Genomic DNA, 11,716 nt, shown 5'->3' with positions numbered 1-11,716 from the left:
TTGTTGCTGTTTCTGGCTGTTCCCTGGCTGTCCCTGGCTCGAATAAGATCGAAAGGAGAAGCATTGCATGGAGCCTATCCCGTGTCCACGCGTCTGTACAGGCCAAGTTTTCTCATTCTCCTTGCCAAGTTCGGTATGATATGCTGCTATCTACAGAAATTGCCTGTGATAGCTTCGGTGTTTTGCTCTGAAAAGGCCTCGCGCTTTAGGTGCCATGGTCGATGAGCGCATGTGCACCCGCTACTCGACCGGCTTCGACCGGCTCGACACTGCGGCTGCCAGAACGAGGATATCTATCTTGATGGTTCAGTTCCTGGACGCATTTACTCTGTGCTGCATCGGTATTCCAGCTGTGTTAGTGCACAAGGTGGCGGGCCTTGATGGTAAGGGAAACGAAGGTTTGGTATTCATATCTAACAACAACTCCCGTTCTAATTTGAACTACTTCTGAGTGTCCTATCTAATCACATAGCAGAGTGCGAGATTGAAACCATATCCGCTTCTTCCCTCAACAAAAGCTTGCTCGGCCCGATCTCGCCCATTTGAAACAATGATCAGAGACCTCGATGCTAGGTGACTGCAGCATAGTCGTTGAACAGTGCACAGCTCTCACAACCTCTTCACTCTATCTGAAGCACCATCCTGCCACGCGACCCTCTTGAACCGGACACGTAACTCTCGCTCCTATTGACTTCTGTTCGTCGGATGCCGCTCGCCACCACCTCCCAGACTCAGGTTGCCGAACCCCACCCCGAGCTGATTGATGCCATGCTCCTCCTCTTCATCCCCACCAAAAACCGCCGAGTATCTCCTCGCGCGACCATGGACAAACTGATCGTGGTTGCGAATTGCATTGTCCCGCCGGTTCAGCAGTTCAATCGTAGCATCCTCAAGTTGGCGCCCATGGAATTTGCAGAGACACAATTTGGCGAGTTGCTCAACCTGGCGATTCGTGATCTGTTTCGGTATCATTGAACCCATGGCTTGGAGCAGCTCGCGCACCTGGGCCGGACGGGAGGCAAAATGAGCGCCAATCGCCCATCTGCAGCGTGCATTCATTTTGTTGGCGACTCGGCCCATGCACACCATTTCTTTCCTCACCTCATCGGTGATCTGGAAGACAACATCAGGGGACCAGCGGTAGGTATTGGCGGACATGATGCGAGTGCGAATTAAGGGGAACGGGAGAATCGCCGGTGCAATTGGAGTGGAACGAACGGATGTAGATGTGGGTGGCTGTAACTTGGGGTTTGGTATTTCGTGGATCTGATTTTGTGTTCGTTGCTGCTGCTGTACGGTGTATGATGTAGGTTTGGCTGCGAACCGGTCAATTGAAGCCCCTATATAGCGAGGATAGCAGGCGGCAGTGCCAGGCAACTGAAGCAGTGCGAGAAGAGATTCACAGATCCCATCCCACACGTGCTCAGCAGAAGACAAGGAGGATATTCCTGGGCGGCCACACATAAAGAACACGTCTCAGACAACCGATTCTGACAATAAAAGAGCAGTTGTCTTCACGGACTGAAACCTCTTGACTTAACAACCGAGCACCGAGAATCTGTTTCTCAAAAGAGCTGGTCGAGGTTCGTGGCCTAGCGAAGTTGGAATGAAATAGCATTCTACTCAGGCAGGTGTCTTACCGGCGAGACAAATGACACTAGAACAAAGGAACCCAGTCCCAGTCTGTGGCATGCATGCCCACGACAAAATTGAGTGGATGTCTCGTCGGCATTCTTACCAACATTCTTGCTCGTAAAGTCCAAATCCAGAGATAGGCCGGGAGATGCAAGACATTGGACGGGTCAGCGACATATGGGTTGAATCATTTCCGTGAGAGCAAAGCGGACGGGAGATGCGAACCCGAAGTCGCAAAAGCAGTCTGACACAACCGCTGAATGGCACGACTGATGCGGAGAATGAGTGCTCATGAAACAGCAGTGGTAGTGGTCTCAACCTGTACCGTCGGGGTCTCTCCAGGTCGTTGTTGAGAAGGTCCGGAGCGTTTGTGGGCAAAGTTGCTTAACCGCGCCTTCCATCCTCTGGTGGCTTCGAGCTCTGCACGGGCTCCTTCTCTATCAAGTTGTGCCTGCAACGCCTCATTGGCGAGCTGCATATTGTTGGTTATACCGGTTGCTTCGTCCAGTTGATTGCGATATCGTTCCAATTCCTTTCTTGTCGCTGTAAGCACTTCAGTGGCTGTCAGGTTCTGCTCATGCAGAGTTGCGAGCGCCTGGATCTGCACCGACAGGTTCTGCTCCGTGGTCTCCAAACGTTCCTGGAGAGTGACGTTGGATCATTGAAAGTTTCTTGCTTGTGCTTCGGTTGTGGACATGGCCTGCAGAAGCTCTTCTACTCAAGCCGGAGCGTTGTCTCCAGTGCCTCGTTGTCCCGCAGTTGTGTTTGTAAATTTCCAATGGACAGGTTGAGTTCTACATTCGAAGACTCCCTATCAGCAATCTTGGATTTCAATTCATGGAGCTCGGCTTCACGATGCTGGAGATCAGCTTTAGACAGTTGCAAGCTCTCCTGTAGTTCCTCAGACTGCGTCGTAGAGCCCTGCAATTCGGCTTCAAGCTCTTGAATACGGTTCTCCAACATCCGATTCTTGTTTTGATGGCCTTCGATCGCTGAGTTGGCGCGCATCATCTTGCTCTTTTCGCTTGCGAGGTCTGCTTCAAGCTCTCGGATCTGTTGGTCCTTGCGGGAGGCATTGTCAATCGACTTCTGCACCTCTCGAGATATTTGGTGATCTGAACAGTTGTCTTCGATGCTGAGCTTGTTGCAAAGGCTTCTGCGGAATTCCGTAAACTGGGTTTTCAGGTTCTGGAAAGATTCGTACGAGGAGCAGGCTTCGGTAAGACGGTCTTCCAGTTCTTTCTTGATGACTTCTCTGTTGTTCTTGTTGTTGAAGCATAAGCACAGGTCGGCCAGGCTGTCGAGCTCGGCATCTGAGACACAGGTTGGTGGCTCGTTTTCCATGGTAGCAAGTAGGTCTTGCACTTGTCGGCACTGTCTAGTATTAGATGTGGTGGACCAGGTGCATCGCAACCACTGCCCTCGTCTTGATCGTGTCCGCATTTGGCAAGGGACTTCCCCGTAGTACGGATCCATGACGTGAAGAAACATGCTAGGTTTCCAAGCATACGCTTCCATGTTGCAACTCTCTGTGCGATCTTTGATCGAGATGAAGCTGATGGCAAGAGGTATGGGATACTAAGAGACGACGTGAGCAAATGGATCCAGGTAAGCGGACTGGGCACCTCCATCCTATATACTTCCGTTGCGTAACCCCCTATGAGGAATGGAGGTGGCGTGGACCGCCATGGCCCAGATGGTCGCGACCGTAGAGGGGCAACATTTTGGCTGAGCCAAGCGCCGGCGAGGACACGCGACGTATTCTACCTCAAGTGCGCCTCGGATTGAGACGAGCCCTGATCCTTCGGCCGACTATTGTCCACGATCCAGTTGGTTCCTCAGCCTCGGTCACAGGCGACCAAGTGACCTTATCCGCGATAGACACCGCCAGCGCCTCGCAGGTCAAAAAGGGTGCTGGAAGCCGACAAGCGGAATGTAGGCAATCATTTCGCAGCATTTCATGTCGCAAGTAAGGCAATGATGCTAGCGTAACGCAGTGGTCGCGGGTACGCGGCAATTGACATGTTGATGGAGAAGTGAGTGATCTATGGATTGGGCATAATGTCCATAAGTCATGTTCGCAGGGCGAGCAGGAGCCATGACTCGTGTGCGGGTCTTGGAAGGCCACGCATGACTCGCACGGAATTCATCTCACTTCTTCACCAACGGACTTTCCTCCCTCGTGTCTGTTCAGTCTGTAGCAGTGGTGTGGTTAAATGCCTCTTCATTCAACCCGAGTCCTTCTCTCAGGTTGTCCATGCTCGCTATTTCATTCAGAGCAAGTGGCATGACTCCAGCATTGTTGATCAACCCATCGAGACCCTTTCCAGCCAGGAGCTTAGAGCCACTGCAGTGTTGAGGCTGTCCTTCTCGGTGATGGCCATCTCAACGTGTCTGACTCTCCCGTCGGATTTATAGATCAGGCGTCGCAAGACGCTCGAAGAGAGCGAACCGTGTCGTTGCAAATATGCCCTGATACTTGACTCTTTGGGAATCCGGATAACTGAGCAATGAGCTCCAAACCTATCCGCGGCCACCGCCAGTAACTAGGTAAGAGGACATGTTCGTACTTTGGTGTTAATGTTGAAGTACGGCTGTGAGGGCGGGGAGGGTTTATAAAGCAAGCTGCTGTCGGATACAAGCCTGTCACCCAAGCAAGAATCTCCAGAGAGCTTAAACACAACTGGCTGTCTATACCAGATTACGGGTCCAAATGAGATCCATTTTGCCAACCGGTCGTCTAGATTTTAGCCCGCCCCCAGAAATCGAGTACCATCTCCGGGCAAGAAAATCCTAATCCAGGGCTTTGCGAAGGGATCCGGATCTGATTCGTCCATATGACCAGGAAGCCTATGCTCCAGCTTTGCCAGCTGTGACTGCATCATCGACCATCAACTGACTGGCCCCGAGATAGTTGACTGGATCACAGAGTCCTCGCAGTCTTTCCTCAGGCACATGCTGTGTAACTTCCTCTTTTGTCTTCAACACATCAAATAATCCCTTCTGTGTCTCTATCGACTCCTTGCACGCTTCGTACACGATGTCGTGGGCGTGTTGTCGACCCACAAATGGAGCGAGTCCCATCATAACAGCCTCTCCAACGATTAGTCCTTTCGTTGATGATAGGTTCCGCATCATAGCATCAGTATTGACGACAAGGCCACCGAGCGCGAAGTTCATTTGGTGTAGGGCGCCCACAGCCAGAACAAACGCTTCTGGTATGGCCACCCATTCCAAGTGCCAAGGACCGGAGGCTCGCTCAAAATCGGTAACCATCGCGTCGAGCACAAGGCCTGCGTTTGCTCGAAGAAGCTTTGAGGCCGCCAGTATGACTTCGCTCGAGATCGGGTTCCTTTTCTGCGGCATGGTCGAAGATGCTCCGCGATGGGGAACGAATGGCTCAGACACCTCTCCCAGCTCGTTCGAAGACATGATGATAAGATCATACGCGATCTTACCCAATGAGCCACCTATCAGGGCTAGAAAGTTGACGATTTCTGCTACGTTATCTCGCGCGACGTGCCAGGTGATGGTGGGGTTTTCGAGACCCAGTTCCTTGGCCAACTGCTCCCTGACACGGAGACCTGTGTCGTCGGAACCCAGGGAAGCTAAAGTGCCGGCAGCACCACCGAACTGAACCAGGAGACAACGCTTCTCAATCTCACGCAGCCGCTCAGAATGACGGATGATGCTGGATAGATATACTGCGCACTTGTAACCGAAAGTGGCCGGTAGAGCGTGCTGCAGATGTGTTCGACCAGCCATAGGAGTGTCCCGGTATCTCTGAGAGAGACTTCGTAGTATGCTCTCGAGTTCCTGCAAGTGCCGCTTGGCTATTTGCAACCCTTCTCGCATCTGGAGCATGGATGCATTGTCCATCTGCAACATGGTCTAGGTCAGAGGAGCGTGGTCAAAACGTATGTATGGTGTGTATGAGAGTCCCTCAGCACAGTGCTGCTCAGTCATTAGGCCTCCATAGCTACTTACTATGTCTTGGGTCGTCGCTCCCCAATGGATGTATTTTCCCATTTCACCTGATGCATGCTCAACAAGTTGGCGCACAAGAGGGAGAACCGGGTACCCTACAATCTCGGTCTCTCGTGACAGCCGGTCAAAGTCGAGGCTAAGTGCGTCTGATAAGTCGGACGTCTAGGCAAGGATTTCAAACTCACTGGAAGCTGTCGTCGGTAAGTTTCTTCATGAGGATCTCGCCTGCTTCGACAGGGATGACGCCAGTCTTGGACTGCGCAACAGCTAGTGCAATCTCCACCTCAACCATTCGCCGGGTATACGCTTCATCATCAAACACAGCTCGAATCTCTTTGGTGCCGAAGAGATCCCTGAACAGGCGTGAATCAAGCGCGGATACAGACATGTCGACAGGGTGTGGCGATCAATGGGAGCGTCTACCTGCAAAACTCACATAGGAAACACGGGTAGCGGAAGGAAGGGCTTCGTCTGGTCCTGCAAATATCGACGGAGAATCTCCTGAAACTGGGGTTCCTCGGGCTCTTAAAGTGACTGGCGAGCAACATCGACCTGCTCATGCCGGTGTGGGGCCGACATCAGCCTTGTGCGGGGAGAGCTTTCGGACGAGGCTGCCAGCTTTCTCCTGAGGTTGAGCGCCTGGGAAGAGGCACCTACCGCGACTCACCCAGAGCTAGTACGCGGGCAGTGTGCTCGATCAGCAGTTGTCGCGGTAGGTGTCTGTGATGTTCCCCTGTACCCGCCTCCTGCGTCTTGAGTAAATGGGCAGTGCAGAAACGAGGAGGGAGGACAACGATGGCACAGCTTCAAATCTCTCTCGGGACATAGCAATAACGCTAGTCCTAATCAAGACATTCCTGCGGCGGAGTGACACGTGACCGTGACCGAAGTCGAATGGAGCAGTTCGACTTTCGGCGTAGTCTTTGATGCAGAGAGTTTAGAGATGTTCGTATCAACCCGTCTCTCCCTAATTTGCGGTTGCCGCGCTGTTGAAGGGTGGAAATGTTTTTTTTGGTGCTGTTGTGCGAAAAGTGAAAGTCTTGGCGAAAATTGTGCCCCGCCTGCCTCAACCGCGGATGCGCAAGCCTCAAATTTTGATCCAACTTTCCGCGTGTCTCTTGCAACACCAACATCTTCGAGCATCTGCACTCTTGTTACAACGTTTCCATCCAATCAAGATCAAAGTCGGTGGCTCCTTTCGGCGATCCTGAATACCTCAGACAGCCGTATAGTATCGTTGCTCGCTGTCGCACCTGGATCAACTCCCAAACCGCCAGCCTCCTGTGACCCCGCCAAGCTCCTCGCAGTCACCGTTGACTCATCTCGCCGCCTGAGTTGTCAGTCATCTGCCTCTCGCAAAGTCCACCCTCACACCAGATCACGTGCTCGAATATGCTCTTGACGAGACCTCATCGTCCACGATACTTGACCACAAATTCTTGATCGGTCCAGATCCAGCTCATTCATTCAGCCAGCTGTCAACATGCCGCCGGTTCTAAAAGCGCCACCGCCCAAGCCGCGTCCCGGGCAGGCCCGCCGATCAATCTATCGTGGCCGTATCGAAGGTCTTGGCAGCCCCGTACCAACCTCTCTTCGTGCATCGACGCCTACACTTGTACGAGCAACCACCCCGGCTGCACAGCCGCAAACTCGTCCAAAGTTACTGTGTCCCAACCCAGACTGCCCGGACCGGTCAAAAGTCAACCGGACGGACCAGGGCCTCATTTGCGAAACTTGTGGTGCCCTTGTGCAGGAGGATTCTGGTCTTGTCAGTGAACAAGGCTTTGGCGAGACGGATTCAGGTCGTATTGTCGCTACAGGTGTTCAGGTCGGCCAAGATCAAACCCACCAGAGGACTTTCACTTCGGGAGGCGCCTTCGGAAATGCCGGTCGCGAGGCAACTTCGAGCAGTGACCGTACCCGAATGCAGGCGAGAAGCATCATGACCTCTTATTGTCCCATTTTCAACATCCAAAGCTCTGAGGTGGAGAGAGGCATGCTATGTTTCGGCCTCGCTGTCACAAATGGTTTTCTTGCGGGCAGAACCATCGAGTCTGTCGCGGTCGCATCACTCTATATCGCTTGCCGTCGCAAGAAAGAGCAAGTCCAAGGTGTCCAGAGGCCAGTCTACAGCCTCATGTTGATCGACTTCGCCGAAAAGCTCAATATGGATGTCTTCGCCCTCGGCAAGATATATCGCGATCTCTACGAGAAGCTCTGGTACGACAAGAAAACCGGGTCGTGGAAAGACGAGACGGCCTCACTAGACTTTCAAGGCATGGACCCGGCCGTGCTGGTGCCCAAATTCATCAAAGAGCTGGAATTTGACAGGAGAGACGAGCTCAAGATCCAGTACGACGCTATTCAGATCATCAAGCGGATGAAGCGGGACTGGATCCATGATGGCCGTAGACCTTCCGGTGTTTGTGGAGCGGCTGTTCTGCTGGCTGCTCGAATGAATAACTACCGACGCACCACGCGAGAAATCGTGCTGACAGCCAAAGTCACCGAGATCACTCTCAATAAGCGACTCCAGGAGTTCCACGACACAAAAGTCAGTAATCTTTCCGTCACGAGCTTCATGCAGGAAGCCAAGAGTTGGGAAGATGTCCCGCTAGGCCACCATTATCTGGATGAGCAGCAGCCGCCTATTGTGAAGGAACAGATGAAGCCCAAACAAAAGAGGAAACGAGGGCGTCCTCGCAAGCGACCCCTTCCAGAGACTGCAGCTGAGATTGAAGGAGACACCGCTACCACTGAGCCGCCAACATCAAATACTGAACGAACGCATCCGGCGAAACGAGTTCGAATTGATGCCCAAGGCTACAAAATTCCGGAAATCCCAATTCGGCGGCTAGACGCAGAGTCATTACAGATCATCGACAAGCCACCAACAAACCCGCAGCCCGAGCACATTGCTTCTGAATCCTTGCGAGGGGAGGCGGGATCTGCATCCGAAGTAATCGATGACAATGCGGATGTCTCTCCCAGTCACTCGCCTTCTCCTCCGGCTGGCGGCGAAGAAGCAAATGCCGATTTCGGGCTACCTCGCAGAAAACCCAGAGGCCCTAATTGGCAGCCTCCGCCTCCCAGCATCGCCGAGATAGCCATGGAAGCTGGCATAGAGAACGCCATGGATGAGACATTTGTTGACAATGCTGAACTCAGCGATAGGCTTGGGGTGCGTCCTTCCGGCGTGCCTCGTACAGATGCATCACGCCCCGGCGCCTCTGATGTTGATGCACAAAGTCCTTCAAGAGGGCAAGATGATCTTCGGCATGAACAAATGGATTTCGACACCGACCCAACCCAAACTGTCCCTCCACACCAAAAGGACAAGACCCTCGGTCCGCCCGTCAATACCATCATCGGCAACTTCGGCCACGTCTCTCTTTCGCCTACACTCAAGCCAGACGAGTTCGATTCGGATGAAGATGTCGCCACCTGCACTCTGACAGAAGAAGAGTCTCGCATCAAAGAGAGGGTTTGGGTGAGCATGAATGCCGACTGGTTGAGAAAAGATCACGCGAAGCGCATAAGGAAAGAGTTGAAGGACGCCGAAATGAGAGCAAAAGGGCTAGATCCTGCTGAAGAAGAGCGCAAGAAGAAGGCAGCCAAGGGGAAGAGAAAGGATGGCACCAGGCGGCCAGGACGGAGAGGCGATGTCAGTTATCTGGCCGAGCAGGGTCGGAAGAGGAAGGCTCCTGCCGATGAGGGCGAAGGTGGCGGCGAAGGCCAGGAACAAGAAGATGGTGAAGCCGACGAGGCAGACGGTGGCGCTAGGCCTGAAGAACCAAGAACTGCCGCCAGAGCCATGCGGCTGATGTTGGAGAACCGGCGTACGTGGTCGCACAGAATTAACTATGATGCCGTTGACCACATCTTCGCCGCTACAAGCACCAGCGAGGAAAGCGCCGAGTCACGCAGCGCAACCGGTGATGGTCAAAGTCGAAGTGGCAGCGTCGCCGCTTCCGAGGGGACACAACAGACCAGTAGAGAAGGCAGCGCGACAGGATCCCCTAGTGCCTCAACACCTGCGGCAGCCAAGGACAGCATTCCTCTCAGACACACGACTTTATTCCGCGGGAACAAGCCCAGAGGAAAGAGGCGCGGCCCTGTCGCTGCTGGACAGAAAGAGAAGGAGAGACAAGCAAGGAATGCACAGAAGAAGGCCAAGACAAGTGAGGGCCATTCGGGCGATCGATCGGCTTCAAGAAGTCGAAGCACCAGTACGCCTGCATCGGCAGAGTCGGGACCATCGCCAGAACCTCAATCTCCGAACCCAGGACAGGGGGAAGCACCACAGCAAGCATCTACGGCAGATCGACATCTTCCAACCCCTCCCGGTAAAGACACACAACTTGGGCCTCAAATACCCGGCATTACTACCACTGCTCCGGTATCAACGACGCTTGCCAACCATCCTGGTCCACAAATACCCAGCCTGAGATCCACAGCTCCGATGCCAACGCCGCCAGCCACACAGCTTGAACCAACGATTCCCAGCATCAAGAGCACCGGTCCGCAACAAGTTCGAAGCTCATCTGGAGGTGGTCCAGGAAAGGGAAACTCCAATCCAGTTGGCAGACAAGGATCCCAGTCTTCTCCTTCGGGAGAGGCTAAAGGGAAAGGAGATGAGCAGGGAGAAGCAGGTCCCGAAGAAGACGAGCTCGAGGCTGCATTGGAGGGGCGTTATCGAGCAGGCAATTCGGAGGACGAAGGGGAAGACGAAGATGATGATGAGGAAGATGAAGATGAAGATGATGAATATGAAGACGAAGAGGACGATGCCGAATAACATGGCGTTTACGGAAAATGAACGAGGGAGATACTAAACAATGCCATGCTCCGGCCAGCTTGTTGCTCAAAAACAAGCCATCCGGAGGGTTTATATGGTGTTGGCGACATGTATCAAGTTGGAAGTCGAACCTCCCAGAGAAATGAGAAGTCCTCGGCAAGTCGAATCAACCTGAAAATTAGAGTCACTTGGGCTTTATTGGACTAGGAATATGGACTGCAGAGATTCAAACACAGATGGATCGAACAGCGTGAACATGAAAGCATGGGCCCAAGATACGGAGTACTCAATGCCACAATTGCACGAGGTACTACAGTACCAGGTAGGTACTTTAGACGTTTGATAGCTTGTCCACGCTCTGCAATGCAGTTGCAATCCAAGCTCATACAGTCCGATTCGTCAAATCGCGACCCTTTCCCGCTTGCCCAGGCTCCCTGCGACTACGTACATACACTGTGAGACCGTGTACCCAAGATACCGTCCTGAAGATCAGTATTGCTGCTGCTGTTGCTAGAATTGAGGCGGACGGAAGGGCCGAAGGCGACAGGTCGCCGGGTATCAACTCACTCATCCACTCGTTCATTCCTTCATTCCGTCCTTCACTCTATAGTCCTCGGCCACCGCCCTTGCGTGCTGATCAAGGTGGTTGTCCACTCCGCCTTGTTCTGTGGCTCCAGTCTGCACGTACAAGGACGAAATGTTTGCCGGTCTCTTCGCACCCCAATTCCCGTTAAGAAAGACTGGGACCTCCTTCCACTCGCAAAAACCTGGGACTCGCTGTCCGTCCCGTCCAATCTCAACCATGTCATGTAGCGTCTGTTGTCGATTCTGCGAAGGCTTTTGAGGCCAATTGGTTCTTCAATGGCGTCGAATTCCGCGGCGTTGTGGCAGTTGTGCCGGTTCTTAGACTCCCTTTTTTTTATCTGTTGAGCCCAGCGCCTACCAGCCTACCAGCAGCCTTTTGCGATGAATCGGAGGCGCTGGCGCTGAGACGGTTGGTCCGCAAGCTCGCGGCCGGCCAAGGAGATATCGGGGAACGAAATCCCCTGTTCATAAGGATAAAGATATCACCTCTTCCATCTCAAGCAAGCTCCTCTTTGCGATTCTCCACCTCCGACCCTTTTTGTAACCAGCCTCTGCGTGGTTACAGGCAGATGCCGCTGGAAAGCTGGAACGGCCGTAAAGTCGTTCAGCCTGCCGGAAGGCGCAATATAGATATCGTTCGTCTGAACTTGCGTACTCCGCGTCTCGTGCCGGAAGCGGCTTTCCCGCTGTTGCAGAATTCATGAACTGCGA

At 53.2% G+C, this 11,716-nt stretch overlaps 4 protein-coding genes across 4 annotated transcripts; 1 reads left to right on the top strand and 3 right to left on the bottom strand.

Moving 5' to 3' along the window:
• Positions 1-684: 684 nt before the first annotated feature.
• Positions 685-1,158, bottom strand: G647_02826 (uncharacterized protein; the record flags this gene model as incomplete). The annotated part of the gene is made up of 1 exon (XM_008727172.1): positions 685-1,158. One exon carries the CDS (start codon positions 1,156-1,158, stop codon positions 685-687), a length of 474 nt encoding a protein of 157 aa, XP_008725394.1.
• A 1,191-nt stretch (positions 1,159-2,349) lies between these two features.
• On the bottom strand, positions 2,350-2,979 carry G647_02825 (uncharacterized protein; the record flags this gene model as incomplete). Its single annotated transcript, XM_008727171.1, has 1 exon — positions 2,350-2,979. The coding sequence occupies one exon, from the start codon at positions 2,977-2,979 to the stop codon at positions 2,350-2,352; it is 630 nt and encodes a 209-aa protein (XP_008725393.1).
• Positions 2,980-4,485: 1,506 nt separating this feature from the next.
• On the bottom strand, positions 4,486-6,010 carry G647_02824 (3-carboxy-cis,cis-muconate cycloisomerase; the record flags this gene model as incomplete). The annotated part of the gene is made up of 3 exons (XM_008727170.1): positions 4,486-5,514; positions 5,623-5,758; positions 5,808-6,010. 3 exons carry the CDS (start codon positions 6,008-6,010, stop codon positions 4,486-4,488), a joined length of 1,368 nt encoding a protein of 455 aa, XP_008725392.1.
• A 1,095-nt stretch (positions 6,011-7,105) lies between these two features.
• Positions 7,106-10,420, top strand: G647_02823 (uncharacterized protein; the record flags this gene model as incomplete). The annotated part of the gene is made up of 1 exon (XM_008727169.1): positions 7,106-10,420. One exon carries the CDS (start codon positions 7,106-7,108, stop codon positions 10,418-10,420), a length of 3,315 nt encoding a protein of 1,104 aa, XP_008725391.1.
• Between the last annotated feature and the right edge of the window lie 1,296 nt (positions 10,421-11,716).

Source organism: Cladophialophora carrionii (genome assembly GCF_000365165.1).
Source record: "Cladophialophora carrionii CBS 160.54 unplaced genomic scaffold supercont1.2, whole genome shotgun sequence".
In the NCBI taxonomy this organism is placed as follows: Eukaryota; Fungi; Ascomycota; class Eurotiomycetes; order Chaetothyriales; family Herpotrichiellaceae; genus Cladophialophora; species Cladophialophora carrionii.
The sequence above is the reverse complement of the archived record's forward strand: the minus strand, read 5'-3'. Positions and strand labels throughout refer to the sequence as shown.